Raw genomic sequence first — 21,251 nt, 5'->3', positions numbered from 1 at the left:
TATGTACAGCACTTCCTTATCTTTTTAAAGATTTATTTGGCTTGCCGCTGCTCATGAGACAGACACAGGCCGTAAAACTGTTAAAGAGACTGGTATTCGTTTTGTTGGGAAGTTTGTTCAGATTTTGCTATGAGAATGGAAAAAATTGATCGACCCGCAGTAATTATAGAAATATCTTTCCAGACATAATTGGGTGCGTGCATTTGGCTGTAACTCATTCCGTTGAATTTAGGGTCAAAAGACAGGGGCGCCTTACAAACACAACTGAAGGGCATGGGGGGGGGGGGGGGAGGGGCAATAAAGAGTATTATTGGGCGAAGGAAAAGGGGAATTTCCATACTACAAAGTCATTTAGATGAGTATGTCTGGAGGAAGAACGTTCCTCAAAATCGGTGCTTGTTTGACCTTTTTTTTCTTTTGAGGGTGTGGTGAGAATGTATGTGCCAAAAAAATAGAGTTAAGTTTCTGTTATGGAATGGAAGTGCATTTTTCGTTTTTTTTATTTTAATTTTTGCAATTACTTTTGTTTCGTTAATTTTGTCTCATGTTTGGTTTTGAAGTATTAGGATGTTTTTTTTTTCGATAGTTCACAGATAGCCTTGATTTCTTACACGTAAAATTATTTGGCATAGTATTCTGCTGTTGGTAGCTACTGGTGCGTATCATGTTACCATAATTTTCATTTCTGTACTACTTTTGTCTAAAAGTGGCTTGCTGTGTGGTGGTTCTTGCATTGTGTGCTGATGTTGGCAATTGTTTGACGTTGGCGTTAGCGAATTTGTAGATAGCAATTGAGTACATTTCGAGGAGGAGGTGGAGTGAAAAGAGAAACGTATTTTTTGGAATTATGGAAGAAGTTCAGAATTTGCGAGAGAGTGGTTACCTCTTGAGTCACTAGAACAGCATCATGTCACGATAATGGAAGATCTGGGTTAGAATGGAATGTGACAATATGGATGTGAGTTGACAAAGCCAATGAATCTTGTAGTGGAAAAGGTGTCTGTGGTGACAGGCATAACCTGGGGTCTATGTTAGGTTGTAATGCAACAGTTTGGTTGTGAGTTAACGAAGCTCACGAGTGTGACAGCGGAAAAACTTTCTGTGGTGACAGATTGATCTGTAGCACAGCCCGAGGTCTAGATTAGGTTGGAATGCAACAGTTTGATTGCGAGCTGCCAACGAATCTGACAGGGGAAAAGCTTTCTGTGCTGACAGATTGATATGTAGCGTAACGTGAGGTCTAAATTAGGCTATAATTTAACAGTTTTCTCGTCAAAGGCAAGAAAACTACACGTGTTAAGATGCTCACCTGTAGTGTAGCCAGAGAGCTGTGTCAGGTATAATGTGCAAATTTCGTTGAGGTGTCGGAAGAAAGGAATGCCAGCAAGAATGTACCGTGCCTGGTTGATCTGTATCGTAAGTCGTTATATATGAAGCTCTTCGCAATATCCTACCTGTATTTACGACTTCGCCGAATATTTGGAGTATGTGGTTCAATTACGAGTTATTAGTAGAAAACTGCGGCTGATATCTACGAATGAGTATTGTCATTGGCTGACAACATACTAACGATTTAACGTTAACTGTTTGTCTGCTGTGATGTTCGTTTGGCTTAGTTCGAATGTGAGTTGATTTACGAAGAATTATATATTACAAATATTTCACTGTTTCCGAGTATAACATGAGCTATGGTTATTTGCGAAGCAAATATTATTTCCGAGAATCATGGGAGCCATTATCAATAGTATCAGAATTTGGAAAAGTAGCTGAGCCTGTAAGTGTATTTCTAGTTTACTTTTTTGTATGATTTTGACTCTTTTAGTAGCAGTTACACGGGCTGTATTTTGAGAAAAAGAATGTTTATTTCTTACTTTCGTAATTTCTGGAGTTTTCAACAGATGCCGGTTGCTATAGTTCTTGGTTATGATTCGATTTAGTGTCCAACTGTTCATCCAAAGTATTTGTAAATTCTTAATGAAATGAGAAGTGTATTTTCGAATAGTTTACATTTTTATCAGAATCATTTCTTTCCACTTCATATTTTACGTTCTAACGTCCAGTATAGCGGTAGCGTCCGTTCTTACGATAGGACACACTCGGTTCCTTTTTCGTTCTAGAAATTATTTCTTTCATTACAATATTCGTAATCCGAAGTGTTTGTTTAGAGACGTTGTTAGTTTTCTTTTACTCGTTCTTTCAGTCTATTACTTTAAAGAAATCCACATTCATAGCACGTCATTTTCAGCACAATATTTACGTTTGTCGCATATTTTTTAGGTCACTCACCAAACTCGTATCGAAGACTCCTCTTTATCCGCACCTTCTGCGTACTCATAACATAAATTCTCACAGATATGTATAGTTAATAAATGTGAAGATCTTCGACTCTGCAGTTATATTCAGAGTAATTTGATTTTGCAAACCAGTCACTCATTCTGTTTATCAAGGTTTTTCGGAGGCAATTTGATTTGGAGGGGCATAAATTTTACAATACGTGTAATTACAGGAAAATCGGAATGCTATAAATTATACATTCACCGACGAAGTTTCCGTGACAAATTATCTCTGTATTCACTCCTAAAAATATTGTTCGACAAGTCAAGCGTGTTACAATTTCTTCTTAAAACGAACAGTTTTCATGTACATATAAGAAATAATATATTTTTATAAGTATTTCTAATGATTTCAGACTAATTTCCATCATTAATTGCATTTTCATTAGGAAACTAATTTACCTTATATCATGGGTTTCTTCTAAACGGAATGAAATGCGATTTCAACTGTTGTTTCTGTTATCGTACAGTTAAATAAGGTGAGCCAGCTGTCGTATCCTCAATACCAGTACAGTGGGTCAACATTTTCTTGACTTCAAGGCTCTCTAGTAGTGAGTCGGTAGACGTCACTGAAATTCGAGTTGCTACTTTGTTGAATCTTCTCGATGCTAGCTTTGGTGATAAAATGATACTGTCTGCAGTAGGGCTAACACCACAGACGTCATTGTTTAATGTTGTGTTACATTTCAGTGACAGTAATTCGTTGCAGAATATCACTTATACATGATGCCTTATACAGCTGAGAACCACATGACCGGATACACCTAGTAGTAACTGTTCACTCTAAGAAAACTCTTGGAGCATTGGCTGACAGGAGTAGCTGTTTCGATGGAAGTTGAAAGACTGCATGTGACTTAGGACTCATACTAAGTTGTCCTCGGTGACTAACAGTCTTAGGTTTCTATTGCTTTTGAATACATTGTGGGAGTGGCGGTGATCAATGTGTTACAAATATTTACTATTAAAAACAGTCTTGATCACGATTTATGTTTATTAAGGTGACCGGTTTCGACCACTGCTGTGGTCATCTTCAGACCACTGAGTAGGAACCTCTTTCTGCTGGAGAATGACTTCTATCGAGTAGTGATTCTCCAGCTGAAAGAGGTTCCTACACAATGGTCTGAAGATGACCACAGCAGTGGCCGAAACCGGTCACCTTAATAAATATAAATCGTGATCAAGACTGTTTTTAATAGTAAATCATAGTTTTCAGTACTGACTGTAAAGAATATATTCACTGAACGTGTCAGGAATTTAAGCCATTTGAAATTCAGTTACGTATATAATTTCCGTGAACTTTAACTACAGGTATTACGCCTGCTTTCGTTTATGAGTACTTAGGCGTACTAAACACAGTGTTTTCTGTTACTTAAAGTTTGCTAAATGATTCCATTTCTTTCCATCAGAATAATTTCCAAAGCAATTTTGGTTCTTTTAACAAAGGGTACGATTTCACATGTTTCACCGGTTTTACAGATTGATCCCTTTTTAGTTTTTCTTTTTTCTCGTTTCTTTCTTTATGGTACCAGGTGCCCATAGACCTCAGGGTTCCGGGTATTGCCCCGGTTCGTCCACCCTAGTTGTGGCCCTGCGTGACGGAATCTTTTATTCCCAGAACAGACACCAAAGGAATACGTATTTATGTGCTGAATCAGGTCAATAAGAAAATAAAATGATAATTCATGTGTGTAGGTCACCAGCCAAGACGATTAATTTCTTTGGCTCAGTGTGCATTGTAATATGGCGTATATGGACGCTAATGGTACTGTACTTCTTCATCGTTTGAGACAAACTGATGGTTTTTCTCAAATAAATTTACTTTTGTATCTTTCATAATGGAACGAGGAAGAAAAGAAGGCTCGCAAAGATTCAAACCTCGCGCGCGAATGATCTGTGAGCTTTACTGTTGTTTTGGCACAGATTATAAAATTCACATGTATGCGAGATTCAACTCGACTGACATTACAACCTGCAGACCTCGAGTGTTCTTGTTTCTATCTCTTAACTACATTAGATGGCACCGCAATCTCAGCCCGGCGTAGGTTCTTCATAATCGCTTGTATTTGTATGAAACGCCCCTCCCTTTTTGGCAGAAGAGGCAAACGAGAGAGAAAAAGTCTCATTGAAACTGTGGTTACGAGAATTCAGGAACTACTAGCTATTCTAATCTCTCAAAAAGGTAGTAAAGCATAGCCACAAATTCTTCCCAAGGCATCAAAAATATTTCGGAAATACACAAGAGAAGGAAAAGAGAATTTTAATTTTAGATAATATTTCTGCACAAGTTTTCAGGGCACTGTCACGTAATTCTCACGTGAGAGATATTCACAAATGGCTCAAATGGTTCAAATGGCTCTGAGTACTATGGGACTTAACTTTTGTGGTCATCAGTCCCCTAGAACTTAGAACTACTTAAACCTAACTAACCTAGGGACATCACACACATCCATGGCCGAGGCAGGATTGGAATCTGAGACCGCAGCAGTCGCGTGGTTCCAGACTGCAGCGCCTAGAACCGCTCGGCCACTCCGGCCGGCAGATATTCACAATGTCAGCGTCGTAATAAACAATATTGTCTGATACACTACATTTTCTAGGCATTTGTCCACCTCCTTAGCTGAGTGTCAACGCATCTGACTTCCATCAAGTGGGCTCGGGTTTGATTCCCGACCGCGTCGGAGGTTTTTCTCCGCCCAGGAACTGGGTGTTGTGTTGTCCTCATTATCGTTTTGTCATCATCGACACGCAAGTCGCCCAATGCGGCATCAAACTGAAAACGCTTGCAACTCGACTGCTGAAGCTCCCCAGGTGTGGAGGTCGTCAATGCCATAAGATTATTTCATTTAATTTTACTCCTTTTTGTTTTATGAGATTTCCTTCTGGCAGAGTGTGGTTGATCTTGTTTTGCTTTGGTTGATTGTTTATTCATCTGTTTATATTTCGGTACTCTAGTGTGAAACTATTGACTTTGAACATCTATATTTCCCGACTTGTTGGTCGTACTGGCATAATTTATTAATGCCGTCGTCTGCAGCCTGCTTGCGATACCTTCCGAGTTAGGTGATACCGCACAGTAGAATAATAAGTGAGTGGAGGAATACAATTTCGTTACAAACTGTTTGACGCATGGCTTAGTAGGACGGATCTGCACGTTACGCAATAGTGTTGTGTTTCGCACTATTACGACACAAGATGGGGTCGTTTGACATCAGGAGGTCTAGCGAAGAGCGGGGGTGAGTGATGCTGTGGAGTGCCGGGGCACTAATGAAATATCATTCAATTAACAATCATTTGTTGACGAGAGTATTACCATCACTCTGTCTCTTCCCGGCGCTGCCCAGCAGCGACACGCTGAGTCCACACTGGTTGAAAGCAGGAGTTGGCGGGTTAGTGGCCGGCGAGGAACTTGCTGACAAGGGGAAGGCCTCAGACACGGCCACCCGATTCAGCTCAAATTTAGCAGGTCGCTTGTGTACAACCTAAAACGATGGAATCTAAGATATTTCGGCTCAACACCCCCGCTTTTTTGAGAAAATCAGCCTTAAATGTTATGACGAGCAATCGACTCAAAATTGGCGTGATCGATAGATAATTGTAAATAAAGCATTTTCAACATCAGGTATGGGGTCCGAAAACGCATACTTTTCCAGAAATCGAGGTAAGAAACTTTTACAACCTACGCATCTGTACCCACATGGTAAACGCCTTTCGCCGACAGCACCGATAGCGCACAGGCCAAGGTAACTGGCTGGGAATCGGAGAACCCGGGTTCGAATCTCGAAGAAACCTAGCGGATGTTCTTCTTTTCGTTTGCATTTTTCCATATCTCAATTGATAGGGATAGGGGGGTTAATAAGGTAAGTAAATCAATAAGGAATGATAATAATAAGGTGGGCAAATAACCCTCCTATCCCTATCAATTGAGATGTGGAAGAAATACAAACGGAAAGAACAACATCCGCTAGATTTCTTCGAGATTCGAACCCGGGTTCTCCGATTCCCAGACAGTTACGTTTTTTTTCTTTTAATTTTGTTCGTTGTTGATCGTTGCGTTTGGTCGCTGCGGAAGTCACATGACATCCGTTCAAGTTTGTTTGTTGATCCTTCCACTCAGTTTTTTTTTTATTACAGAAGCCAACCAGCTCTCTGACCGAACACACTGCGCTACCGTGCCGGCTTTACCTTGGCCGTTACGCTATCGGCGATGTCGGCGAAAAGCGTTTACCATGCGGGTACAGAAGCGGCAGTTGTAAAAGTTTCTTTCCTCGATTTATGGAAAAGTTTAATTTGCGGAGGCCGTAACTGATGATGAAAAATGCTCTATTTACAATTATCTATCGATCTCTCCAATTTTGAGTCTATTGCTCGTCATAACCTTCAGGGGTGATTTTCTCAAAATTTAGGAGGTGATGACCCAAAATATCTTAGAGTCTTTCGTTTTAGGTTGCACACAAGCGACCTGCCAAATCTGAGCCGAATCGGTTGGCCTTGTCTGAGGCTTTCCCCTTGTGAGAGCAGGCCCTGGCGTTGACTTCGGTCAGTGCCGAGCCCGTAGGAGGCTGCGGCGACCGCATATCATCGCAGCCTACTAGAGTGACTGTGGACTTCTGCTGGAACCTCAGCGCTCTCGATAAGTGCAGATGCACTTAGGCTAATTCCCAGAATACTGCACGCTCCTCTAGTCGGTTGTCAAGAAGGTGCGAAGGCAGAAGACTCACCAGCAACACGAAGAACAGCCCTAATGGCGGTCCCAGTATACAGCCGGTAAGGCGGTACTTATACTGCCCGATTAGCGGAAACATGGGCACCCAGGACCCAAGCAGAGCAGCTTGCAGGTGGACAGGTCGGCGCGGCCCCCGTCCTTAGGAAGCACCGTTGTGACCAGCAGAGTTGCAGTTTGCCGATCAGACGTGCCCTCCACGACCAGACGACTGTAGACCTGTAGCAGTGGACTCCAAGTAGGCGGCAGATTGAAGACACTTGTTGAATTCACCAGAGCATACTGCAACTTAATACAGCTGGTCTTCCATCGGTTCCATGATGCAGATGAAAGGACTCACTCTGAGAATGAGCTTGAGGACGGTGGAGGTGTTTTAGTAAGTGATGACATTATCCCTCCCACACTGAAGACTGAATGTACTCTCGTTTCCTGAGCTTGTCTGCGCTGTCGGCGGATCTAGTGTTTAACTTCAGGGCTTCAAGGTTTTCCTTTCTGCCAAACATGCATCCTGAAAGGCGTTCTTATGACATGTATGACATATCTAGGTGGAAATACTACATTTAGCCTCGTTAAATTAGAGCATTTTGTCTGCTCCTCACTGTTGTTAAAGTGCTCAATCAATTGTTCTTGGCTTCCCCCTAACATATTCTGGTGAAACGAACGCCCAACTTGTTTCTACTTCGGGCCTCCCGTGTTGACATACGGTTACAACACTATTGCGTAACATGCATATCCGTACTACTAAACCAAGCCTCAGTCAGTTTGTAACGAAATTTTATTCCTCCACTCACTTATTATTCTACTGTGCAGTATCACCTAACACGGAAGCCATCGCTAGCAGGCTGCAGACGACGGCATTAATAAATTATGCCAGTACGACCAACAAGTCGGGAAACATAGACGTTCAAAGTCAATAGTTTCTCACTAGAGTACCGAAAAATAAACAGTCGCATAAACAATCAGCGAAAGCAAAACAAGATCAACCACACTCTGCCACAAGGAAATCTCATAAAACAAAAAGGGACTAAAATTAAATGAAATAATCGTATGGCATTGACGACCTCCCCACCTGGGGAGCTTCAGCAGTCGGGTTGCATATCTTTTCAGCTGACGCCGCATTGGGTGACTTGCGTGCCGATGATGACAAAACGATAATGAGGACAACACAACACCCAGTTCCTGGGCGGAGAAAAACCTCCGACGCGGTCGGGAATCAAACCCGAGCCCACTGAATGGAAGTCAGATGCGTTGACACTCAGCTAAGGAGGTGGACAAATGCCTAGAAAATGTAGTGTATCACACAATATTGTTCATTGCGACGCTGATATTGTGAATATCGACCATGTGGGAATTACGTGATGATACCCTGACAACTTGCCCAGAAATATTATCTAAAATTAAATTTCTCTTCCCCTTCTTCTACGTATTTCTGAAGTATTTTTGATGCCTTGGGGAGAGCTTGTAGCTATGCTTTACTAACTTTTTCAGAGATTGGGAAAGCTTGTGGTTCCTGAATCATCGTACCCACAGTTTTAATGAGACTTGTATTGCATACCAGTACAAGCGATTATGAAGAACCTACGCAGGGCTGAGAGTGCGGTGCCATCTGATGTAGTAGAGAGATAAAAAAAAAAAAAGAACACTCGAGCTGCGCAGATTGTAACGTAACTCGAGGTGAATCTCGCATGCTTGTGACATTTATAATCTGTGCCAAAGAAATAGTAAAGCTCACAGATGCTTCGCGTGCGAGTTTTGAGTCTTTGCCAGCCTTCTTTTCTTCCTCGCTCCATTATGAGAGACATAAAAGTAAATTTATTTGAGAAAAACCACCATTTTGTCTCAAACGATGAAGAAGTACAGTACCATTAGTGCCCGTATACGCCATATTATGATGCGCATTGCGCCAATAAATTAATCGTCTTGGCTGGTGACCTACACACAGTAATTATCATTTTAAATGGTTCAAATGGCTCTGAGCACTATGGGACTTAACATCTGTGGTCATCAGTCCCCTAGAACTTAGAACTACTTAAACCTAACTAACCTAAGGGCATCACACACATCCATTCCCAAGGCAGGATTCGAACCTGCGACCATAGCGGTCACGCGGTTCCAGACTGAAGCGCCTAGAACCGCATGGCCACATCGGCCGGGAATTATCATTTTATTTTCTTATTGACCTGATTCAGCATATAAATAGGTGTTTCTTTGGCGTCTATTCTGGGAATAAAAGATACCGTTACGCAGGGGCGCAACTAGGGTGGACGAACCGGCGTATACCCGGAACCCCGAGGTCGATGGGCGCCTGATACCCTAATGAAAGAAACGAAAAAAATTAAAAACTAAAGACCAAAAATCAGTAAAACTATTGAAACAATTGAAATCTTACTCTAGTTTAAAAGAATCAAACTTGGTTTGGAAATCATTCTGATGGAAAGAAATGGTAATCATTTAGAAAACTTTAAGTAACAGAAGACGGCCGGCCGCTGGTGGCCGAGCGGTTATAGGCGCTTCAGTCTGGAACCGCGCGACCACTACGGTCGCAGGTTCGAATCCTGACTCGGGCATGGATGTGTGTGATGTCCTTAGGTTAGTTAGGTTTAAGTAGTTCTAAGTTCTAGGGGACTGATGACCTGAGATGTTAAGTCCCGTAGTGCTCAGAGCCATTTGAACCATTTGAACAGAAGACGCTGTGAAACTTCCTGACAGATTAAAACCGTGTGCCGGACCGAGACTTGAACTCGGGACCTTTGCCTGTCGCGGGCAAGTGCTCTACCAATTGAGCTATCCAACCACGACTCACGCCCCGTCCTCACAGCTTTACTTCTGCCAGTATCTCGTCTCCTACCTTCCAAACTTTACAGAAGCTCTCCTGCGAACCCTGCAGAACTAGCCTCCTGAAAGAAAGGATATAGCAGAGACATGGCTTAGCCACAGCCTGGGAGATGTTTCCAGAATGAGATTTTCACTCTGCAGCGGAGTGTACGCTGATACTGGCGGCAGAAGTAAAGCTGTGAGGACGGGACATGAGTCGTGCTTGGGTAGCTCAGTTGGTAGAGCACTTGCCCGCGAAAGGCAAAGGTCCCGAGTTCGAGTCTCGGTCCGGCACACACTTTTAATCTACCAAGAAGTTTCATATCAGCGCACACTCCGCTTCAGAGTGAAAATCTCATTCTAGAAGACGCCCTGTTTAGTACGCCTAAGTACTCATAAACGAAACCAGGCGTAACACGTGCAGTTAAAGATCACAGGAATGATACCTGTAACTGAATTTCAAATGTCTTAAATTCCTTGACATGTTCAGTGATATATTCTTTGCAGTCAGTATAAAAAACTAAGACTGTTAGTGACCGGGGAAGAGTTAATAGGAGTCCTAGGTCACACACAGTCTTTCAACTTCTACTCCTGTCAGCCACTGCTCCAACAGTTTTCTTAGAGTGAACAATTACTACTAGGTGTATCAGGTCATGGGGTTCTCAACTGCATAAGACATCATGTATACGTGATATTCATTGCAACAAAATTACTGTCACTGAAATATTGCTTTTTTAACTGAATAATTTAATCCTATTTTTGCTGCTACATTTAGAAAGCGACTGTTAAAAGTACTCACATCTTGTGAGTCATTAGTCATAACATTGTCATTTAGTTTAACTTTTATGCTTTCTTGTACATTGACTGCCTATCCTGTCTCACATTTGACAATATCCCAGATAGTTTTAATCTTATCATCTGCATTATTTATTTCTGTCAGGAAGAGCATACTTCTAGTTATTTTAATGACTTTCCTTAAAATACTACAGTATTTTTTGAAATACGCAAGTAACGTCAGGTCTTGATTTATTCTGATCTTTATACAGGTTGGTCCATTGATCGTGACCGGGCCAAATATCTCACGAAATAAGCGTCACACGAGAAAACCACAAAGTACGAAACTTGTTTAGCTTGAAGAGGGAAACCAGAAGGCGCTATGGTTGGCCCGATACATGGCGCTGCCATAGGTCAAACGGATATCTACAGCGTTTTTTATATTTTTTATTTATTTATTTTTTTAATAGGAACCCCCATTTTTATTACATATTCGTGTAGTACGTAATGAAATATGAATGTTTTAGTTGGACTACTTTTTTCGCTTTGTGATAGATGGCGCTGTTATAGTCAGAAACATATGGCTCACTATTTTAGGCGAAGAGTTGCTAACAGGTAGATTTTTTAAAATTAAAATACAGAACGTAAGTACGTTTGAACATTTTATTTCGGTAGTTCCAATGTGATACATGTACCTTTGTGAACTTATCATTTCTGAGAATGCATGCTGTTAAGGCGTGATTACCTGTAAATACGACATTAATGCAATAAATGCTCGAAATGATATCCGTCAACCTCAACGCATTTGGCAATATTTGTAACGACATTCCTCTCAATAGCGAAGAGTTCGCCTTCCGTAATGTTCGCACATGCATTGACAATGCGCTGACGCATGTTGTCAGGCGTTGTCGGTGGATCACGATAGCAAATATCCGGTGAACGTGCGAGCCATGGTATGGTGCTTCGACGACCAATCCACCTGTCATCAAATATGCTATTCAATACCGCTTCAACCGCACGCGATCTATGTGCCGGACATCCATCATGTTGGAAGTACATCGCCATTCTGTCATGCAGTGAAACATCTTGTAGTAACATCGGTAGAACATCACGTAGGAAATAAGCATACATTGCACCATTTAGATTGCCATCGATAAAATGGGGGCCAATTATCCTTCCTCCCATAATGCCGCACCATACATTAACCCGCTAGGGTCGCTGATGTTCCACTTGTCGCAGCCATCGTGGATTTTCCGTTGGCCAATAGTGCATATTATGCCGGTTTACGTTACGCTGTTGGTGAATGACGCTTCGTCGCTAAATAGAACGCGGTCAAAAAATCTGTAATCGTCCCGTAATTTCTCTTGTGCCCAGTGGCAGAACTGTACACGACGTTCAAAGTCGTCGCCATGCAATTCCTAGTGCATAGAAATATGGGATGGGTGCAATCGATGTTGGTGTAGCATTCTAAACACCGACGTTTTTGAGATTCCCGATTCTCGCGCAATTTGTCTGCTACTGATGTGCGGATTAGCCGCGACAGCAGCTAAAACACCTACTTGGGCATCGTCATTTGTTGCAGGTCGTGGTTGACGTTTCACATGTGGCTGAACACTTCCTGTTTCCTTGAATAACGTAACTATCCGGCGAACGGTCCGGACACTCGGATGATGTTCAGGATACCGAGCAACATACATAGCACACGCCCGTTGGGCATTTTGATCACAACAGCCATGCATCAACACGATATCGATCTTTTCCGCAATTGGTAAACGGTCCATTTTAACACGGGTAATTTATCACGAAGCAAATACCGTCCGCACTGGCGGAATGTTACGTGATACCACGTACTTACACGTTTGTGACTATTACAGCGCCACCTATGACAAAGCGAAAAAAGTGGTCCAACTAAAACATTCATATTTCTTTACGTACTGCACGAATATGTAATAAAAAATGGGAGGTTCCTATTTTATAAAACGCAGTTGATATCCGTTTGACCTATGGCAGCGCCATGTAGCGGGCCAACCATAGCGCCATCTGGTTTCCCCCTTCAAGCTAGACGAGTTTCGTTCTTTGTTGTTTTTTCTATTGATGCTTATTTCGTGAGATATTTGACCCGGTCACTATCAATGGACCACCCTGTATAAATTTCCCTCATCCTCTTACATGGGATTTTAATTCCCTTAGTTATCCATGGCTTACTTGCTTTTTAATGTATTCTGGATTATTCTTTAGGAAACCAACTTTCAAATATTGATACAATTTTACTGTGGAATAAGTTAACTTTAATATTAGCATCTCTTTCTATATATACCATATACCATATCACCCCTTTTAACTTACTCTTAAAACATTATATTTTGTTCTCACTAGTAAGTCTCACCGCTTTGTATGAATCTGCCTCATGGCTGTAAGATGCCAGTTGTATATTTTCATCAATTGTGTATCATTCTCATTTATTCCATAACTAATTGGGTACATATTTATTGTTTCAGCCTGAACATTGTCTGTAACAACGTTAGCAATTAGTGTCCTACTGTCTTGCTGCGCACAACTTGGGAAATTGACTACTGCAATTAAATTTAAACACTTAAATAATGATTCTAGTTCATTTTTCCTTTCCATATCTTTTAAGAAGTCTACATTGAAATCTTCACAAACTACTAACTGTTTCTTTTTGTTTGACAGATAGCCCTATAACGAATCTAGATTATTCATAAATAGCTGAAAGTTCTGTAGATTGTTGCAGTTATCAGAGAAGTATTCTGCAAAAAGCGCTCACAAGCACGTGCTTCTAGATTCTGATCAAAATAAAAACTATTTGTTTCAATGAAATGATTGTACGGAATTGTCGGCCGGGAGGACCCATTCGGGGGCGTTTCGCTGCTGTATATTTTTGACTTTGCGTCCAACTTTTACATATGCAGAAGTAACTTTAGATGTGCTCCAATGAAGTGTGTTGGGACCTTTGCCATTCATGTTGAGTATCAACAGCCAACATTTCAAAGTGATGCAAAAATGGACAACTTGCTTTAAATTTTCAGAGATATAAAATTATTTGCTTCGCAAAATTTAAAAATTTTGGTATTCTATGATTACAATATCAGTGAGTCACAACCAGAATCATTCGTCATACAAGTACTTGGATGCAACAGTTTTTAGGGGTATGCAATGTAATGATCACATAAGCTCAGTCATAGGTAAAACAAGTTATACAATCTGATTCATCAAAAGGATAATAAAAAATGAAATCATAGGAGATTTCCTATAAAACACTCGTGTGACTAATCCTAAAATATCTAAAGCTGGGAAGCAGAGGCAGCCATATATACTCAATCATCTCCTAGCTAAAATGAATTTGTAACTCATGTGTGGGACCTATATCAAATACATCTCGATTGTATACAACGAACATGGTACAAATGGCCACAGATTTCCTAAACCAATGAAAGAGTGTAATGGAGATGTTGAGACATCTGAACTGTAAAACACGTCAAGACAAATACAAATTATTCTGTGATAGCCAGCTTAGACAGTTTCAAGAAACAGCTTGAAGTGAGGAACATGCTACAAACCTCTACATACTGCTCCCATACAGACCACAGACACCAGATTACATTAATTACAATGTGCATAGAGGCATTTAAACAATCAGTATTTCCATGTTCCATGCATGAATGGAATGGGAAGAAGTTTTAATAAGTGGTACAATTACTCTTTGCATGGTTTGCATATTATAAATGTAGACATAGATTCAGAGTCATTCTCCCCCTGTGGAATTCCTAAATGGAACAGGGAAGGAGATAAACGATAATGGGACTAGAAGTATGCTGCGCCACATACCATAAGATGCCTTGTGGAGTATAGATTTACGTGTGGATTTCCTAAAGGTTCTCCCCAGCATGTAAGGCTGAACAAGGGAGAATTTTCAAAAGCTATCCTGGCCAATTGCAGCACAGTCCCATACATTGCCGCCATCAACAGCCATGCAAGTACTTCTAGATTGTCTGTGTAAACCACGTCTCCATAAGGTAGGACCTCACAGCTCTCTGTAAGTTTAATGTCATGAAGTGAAAAGAATACATAAAGCCCATTCTAGAAAGAAAAAATGGAAGTCTCTTCTCTTTTGGAAGCATTCAAAGGAGGTTGCATACATTACTCTGGTGCATGCATGCTATGCTTAGAACTGCTTGATTGTTTTGTGTCTTCTCCAAATCCATGTAAAAGAAAGACTCTGAAAATGTACCTGTTAGTGCTGTAACTTGCTAGTTCAAGCAGTGTAGAAGTGCTCATTTACCAAAAAGTGCAAGAAAAGCTTTCTCCAACCAAAACAGTGCGATGTAACCTCAAAGAAATAAAATTTGTGAGAGCCTAAAAGCAGTTTCATTTTCTCTGGCATAATTTCGCATAAGGACTATAATAACACAAGAGATTGGGACCTCTATTCTATTAACAAGTGGAACAAGAAAGAAAGTAGTTAATTAAGGCATAATTTTTTTTCTCAGGCTCTGTACAGTGGTTGTGGACTATATACAAACACTACAATGAAAAGGCAATGAGATGGAAGATGGAGACATCAACTTGAATAACTCATGTTATAAAGAGATTAAACAAGTCATAAGATTAAAATATTAAAAAGCTGTAAGCCATCTGGCCATGAAGGTAAGTTTAGCAAAATGTGGAAATCCATTGCTAATATTAACAGTCTCCCCTTAGGCTGCATTTCTAATGAGTCTGTTTCCCAAGACATATTATCTGAAAGGTTAAAGCAGTGATAAAACATATTTCTAAAAGCACAGGTAAGCTAATAACATTCTGTCACAGACACATTTCACTCTTCTCTGAAGGCAGACCTACTTTTAAAACAAAATACATTGATGTTCTCATTATTAGAGCTCTACGAAGGCTATTCTATGGAGAATGTCATGCAAGTTTCATCTCAATTTTGACAGAGCTAAATAAAAAAATTATCTACTTGTTTTTTTTTCTCTCTCAGTTGTTAGTACCGTTCTTGATTTTGTATATTGCATAACCTTGTCAATCACTCATTTTGTCCACTTCTGTAATGTATAAATTTTGTCAGTTATTTTCAGACTTAACAATAATTTTGAAGAAAAAAGTCGATGGAGATTTGAAGAGTGTGGCAATGAGTTTAGCTACCCACTTCAAAGTGATAATTATCTCTCGCAGCAAAAACTGCAGAACTTCCCTCCATAAGCACGCTATTGATATTCAGAATGAATGTTCACTCTTTAGTGGAGTTCATGCTGAACTGAAACTTCCTAACAGATTAAAATTGTCCTCCAGATTAGGGTACTGGTCCAACACATGATTTTAATCTGTCAGGAATGTAACCTACTGATACGAAAATGCTATTATAATAACTGTTCATTTGGCTGCCTGATAGCTGTCATACCTTTCATTGTTATTATAGCTTCTGTGGGCTTGTTGTGAGTCCTTTTTTTCCAATTGTGTGGATGCTTTTCTCAGTTCATTCTTGCCAATTTCTTTGTCAGGGAGTAATAATGTCCCTAATTGTTGTGACTTTTTGTATCTAATTGTCCTCTTTTATTGTTTTCAAATTTACTTTCACTTCATTGTTTTATCCATGTGATTTTCCTTTTCTGTTTATAGCACATAATCTTTGGCACTCCCAGTTTCATTTCTGGCAATTCTTATAAAGAGGATTTTTAGTCCTTGCTTTCTGTCAGCCCTCGGCACTGGCACTATCACATTTTTTTTTTTTAAATTTGGTTTTGATGTGGCATTGACATGTCTTCAGAAAAGCATGGCAGTTTTCATTGACAGAGAAGCAACTTCATAAGTGATCTGAATGTCTGAGAAACTATGTTCATGATAAATTTTTATTACTGCTCCTGGTGCAAAATATCCTAACAATTTAGGTCATAATTTATGTAAGAAACATGCTCAAAGTGAGAAGTTTTGAATTCAGAGGGTTTGAAATTTATTGTCTTACAGTTTGCTGTCTTACTCTCATGATTAGCTGTACCTGAGTTTTTGCTCCAGTGTAGCATGTAGACTCTATAGACTGTGAATGGGATCTTCTTGTATGTTATAACCAGCAATCAAATGCATATATTAATTACATGTAGGTTTTGTAATTAACTGATAGAAACTTAATGTCCAAATCCACTCATTCCTTGCCTTTGCTGCTGTTCTTATCCATCCATTCATTCATCATGTTTCATAGAATGCACTGCAAAGGAGCATCTTCAGAAGTCTGGAACAAATTAACGTACATATTAACAAAGTAAAGCAGCTGTGTGGTTGCATTACTATTCAACTATTACTGAACTGTTACAAACTATGTGTGCTAGCAAATGTTAGGTTGAGCACAGCAAAACTAATAAGAAAAACATTATTTTCAAAAACAAAGAAGATGCTGCTTCCTCAGTAATGTTTAAAAAAACTGCTAATTTTGTCTGTTACCAGCTTAGAGATCCACATTATCAATGCGATATTTTTTATAGTAGAACTATGATTATCATGGTGAAAAACCCAAGACCTGTTTACAGTGACCATTGTTATGGAGCTAACAGGAATCTTCGATGATGATAATAATAATAATAATAATAATAATGCAATCAGATAATTTGTGGAAGTGACTAATAAGCTGCATTTTAGTTTTCTTTCAATATATAGGACTTCTTCACTTTTTGCTTTATGTGTGATGGAAAGTTATTGCAGAACTTCAAACCAGAATAGATTCCCCACTCTGAACCATTGACAAGAATGCAAAGTCGGGACAGAATTTTTTCTATCTTGCATTGTGGTGGTCTAAAACATACTTCAACTGAAATTGATTTTTGCCACTGGTAACACAACTCATATTCAGAAGTCAATGCAACATCCCTAAGATACCTGAAAATCATTCTGCCATCTGTTTTACGTAGCCTATTTACTGTTTGTTTTTACTGAGTAAACATGTTTATTCTGCCCACAGCATTTCAGAAGACAATTCTGATGTATATGAGGAGCCTTCTGCCATCTCCTTTCCACAGTATTTTTTCTCCTTGCTTTTACTGGGTAAAGATCTTGTTTACTTTATGTGCAAGATTTTTGAGCACAGGCAGTGAGAGACATTTCTAATTCCAAAATGTGTGAATTGAGCTTCTTGGTTAGTTCTTTTAAAGTGCTGACTTTTTTAGTTTTTTGTGCAAGTGCACCATAATCAGTTTGTCTTACCATCAGGTCAGTCATTGTTTGACATTGCAGGGTTTAAGTTCTTATGCGATGAAGAATCAAGTAATATGCTGTGAAATCAAGCAATGGAAAATCCAGGATGGAATGTAACAAAAGTATGAAAAGAAAAGGATAGTTGCTACTCACCATATAGCGGAGATGCTGAGTTCCAGATAAGCACAATGAAAGAACTGTCAGAAAGTGAGCTTTCGACACACACACACACACACACACACACACACACACACACACACACACACACACAGAGAGAGAGAGTCAGTCTCTGATTGCTGAGTGCAGTCTGGCGTTAGCAACCAGAGACTGTGATCAAATGTGTGTGTGAGTTGCATCTGCATGAGTATGTGTGTGTGTATTGTCTATTTCCGATGAAGGACTTGTTTGCTGAAAGCTCACTTTCTCACAGTCTTTCTGTTGTGCCTGTCTGTGACTCAGAATCTCCACTACATGGTGAGTAGCAACTATCCTCATCATAATATTGTTATAAAATGCTGTGAACCATTTGTAAGCCAGACAGCAACTATCTTAACTGTTACAACTGAGTTTAGCACCTTCATTACAATGCTTGTGTCATTATTAGATATTAGATTTTCTCAATAACTTCTTAAAGTTGTTAGACTGTCATGCATATAAATTAGAATGAGAGTGGATACAATAATAAACCTTGTTGGCTTCACATTTTATGATGTGCCATTGTGTGTTTATTTTTATTCCTGTGATGCAGTTTATCAATGTGAATCACTGCCTTCTGTAACAAAGATAGTATTTTGGCCCTGGAAGGAGGATGCCATTAATACCATAACACTTTAACCAACAGGGCTGGTTTAAGCCCCAAGTGACAAAAGCACTGCTCTGGGTGCCGAGCTGGGAGAGAAGCCACAGAATGTACCACAATTAGTAGTAGCCACAGGGGGTGTCAAGTGCAAGATTTGTATGTAACACATACCACAATTAGTAGCAAAGTCTGACATGAAGAGAAGTGTACCAGGAAAAGAGGAAGTGAAGTGGGCCAGCAACAACTGATAAATCACGTACGTGGAAAAACATTCTCGTGCCAGCCCTGTTAAGAAAGGAGAAGTTCGCAGTCAACATGATCAAAGGTATTGCCAGTTCCATTGGTCACATCAAATGGGTAGCTTTTAATGTTTGCCTCTGCCAGGATGTAATTTTTGAGTAACATATCCTGGAAGCCAAACTAAGATGCAGATAGTGAAAAATGAATCAGTGTTTTACTGTAGTCAAATTTGTTTAACAAAACTGAAAAGACAGAGAGATGAAATGGGCTTGTAATTGTATATGGTTTAATCATCTCCAGTTTTATAGATGGCCGTCATTACTGCATGCTTAGGTCAATTAGAAAATATCCATTGACTCAATGACTTGTCACAAACGTTGTTCATAGGTTGTTCTGTGAAATCAGAACAAGATTTAAATGATCCATTACAAACACTCCATCAGGCAGAATTACTACATCTTAGTGACATAATAACTTTTCTTAAATCTCTCTATTGGCTGTACTTCCAGACTGGTGCCTTTTCATATTGTCTGCCAGGACAGACGTAACACATCTCTGATTGTATTGTAATAAGTTCAGCGGTTACAACCACAATGAAGCATTTATTGAAATTAGTGTTCAATAATTTCAGTTTGTTGTCAATTCTGGCACAGTTTTATCTGGGAAATCAGTGTCATTTGTCTCGCTGTTATATTCGTTATGTTATTTAATAAAGCTTCTCTGTTTCTTACTGGAACACTGACTTATTGTTCGAAGCATTCAGGATCCCACTGTCGTTTCTTACCATTCTACCACATTTGTACCAAACATTTACAAAAGCTTTGCTTGGTTTTGTTAGAAGCTCTTACACACTATACATTTCACATTCCTTTTATTGGGGCATTAGAAATACTTTTCAAGTAGCATATACAGTAGTTAATTCATACTCTACTCGAAAGCGCTCTTAATTCACAACTCTTATACGGAATTGATGAATGTTTTTTAATCAAAAAAAACAATTTCGTTTTTTTTTTATTTTGGTGCACGTCATTTAAGCGGTTGTGTAAGTGAAATGCCAACTAAACTGAAAAAAAAAGAAAAAAATTAGGTAAATTCCTGTACAATTCATTACGCTAACAATATGTAACAGTTCTCAGGCACAGAACGTCAGAATCGGCTGTTTCTTTCATCGACCTAGTTCGTGCGTACACCAACAGATGTCGCAGTTACCTCACTTCCTGAACTCTGTAAGTCTCCAAACTAACCTGCAGAGGGCAGGGCAGTGCTACGGGCTGCGACGTAATTGGACGCTGGAACGAGAGAAAGAACATATGATTCTGTCAGCTGATTGGAAGACGTCAAAGCAGTCAACAAAGCCATGCGCTCAATGTTTTGATGGTTTAGTTCTCCGACTGGTGCTCGTCTGGTGTACGCGTTGCGTTGGTGTCTCGTCCCTTGACGATGCCGTTCATTTCTAAAGACTGGAGATCTCCTGGGGAGGAGTGGGTTAAAACAGAAGAGGGATGGGAGAAAAAGAAAATACTTGAATGTGGGCGGCAGATTAACGGCAGTGCGCAGGACAACATGGATACCAGGTTTGTTGTCGTATTTTGTTTTGATTCGTATTCTGGCTGTTTGTTTGTTTTGAATCATTTGTTTGATTTACACACAGCACATCTATGACTGTAGTATTTCCTGATGCCGTCGTTAATATCGGTTCGTTGCATAGTTAACGCAAATTTCATTTAACAAAGAAATATGACATTTTCACATCTGTCACTGCCTTTCTTTTGTTTCTTTATGGTATTGATTCTAAAATAAATCAAACGACCGTTTTCAAGGACGGAAGAATACGTTTCGTCAGCTAGTAGTCCAGAATCTGCGTTTATTATTTTATTTTCCATAAATGGTGGCAAAGGTTTATTTAGAGTATTGCCAGAAACGTCAGTTTTGTGTCGTAACCACTGTCATGCCAGATTTAAATGAAGTAAATTGGAGTATATAATTGAGTCTTTGTTCTCTTCAAGCGCCATTTTCAAATGTCAGAGAGTTGTTTCTTTCATGCGCGGAGCACTGTCGATACAGACTAAGTTCCACTGATATATGTCTCATTTCAAACGCTCTATAACTGTTCTCCACAGTTTCATAATGTGACACATTTTTATGTTAATTGGACTGTTATGCCAATAATTCACAAAACAAAGGGATTTGTGAGGCGTGTGTACCTACCATGATTTTGTAAAGAAATACCTTAAATCGGTTCATTAACATTAGATTTATTTGCGTACAATCTGCGAACAGGCAGGCAACGCAAACAGAAACAAGATTTTTCGGAAAAACAGTGGTTTCATTCTACTTTCTCACAGAAATTGACGTAAATGTTGAATTATCC

At 39.7% G+C, this 21,251-nt stretch overlaps 1 protein-coding gene across 1 annotated transcript in view; it reads left to right on the top strand.

Annotated features, from left to right (window-relative positions):
- Positions 1-20,189: 20,189 nt before the first annotated feature.
- The window catches only part of LOC124788135 (F-box only protein 32), a 542,142-nt gene continuing 541,080 nt past the window's right edge, over positions 20,190-21,251 (top strand). The window contains exon 1 of the mRNA XM_047255273.1: positions 20,190-20,454. Coding sequence (XP_047111229.1) covers positions 20,321-20,454 — 134 coding nt within the window. The 5' untranslated portion in view covers positions 20,190-20,320. The remainder of the gene's footprint in view (positions 20,455-21,251) is intronic.

Source organism: Schistocerca piceifrons, chromosome 3 (assembly GCF_021461385.2).
Source record: "Schistocerca piceifrons isolate TAMUIC-IGC-003096 chromosome 3, iqSchPice1.1, whole genome shotgun sequence".
Taxonomy (NCBI): Eukaryota; Metazoa; Arthropoda; class Insecta; order Orthoptera; family Acrididae; genus Schistocerca; species Schistocerca piceifrons.
This window is presented reverse-complemented; position numbering and strand designations above follow the sequence as displayed.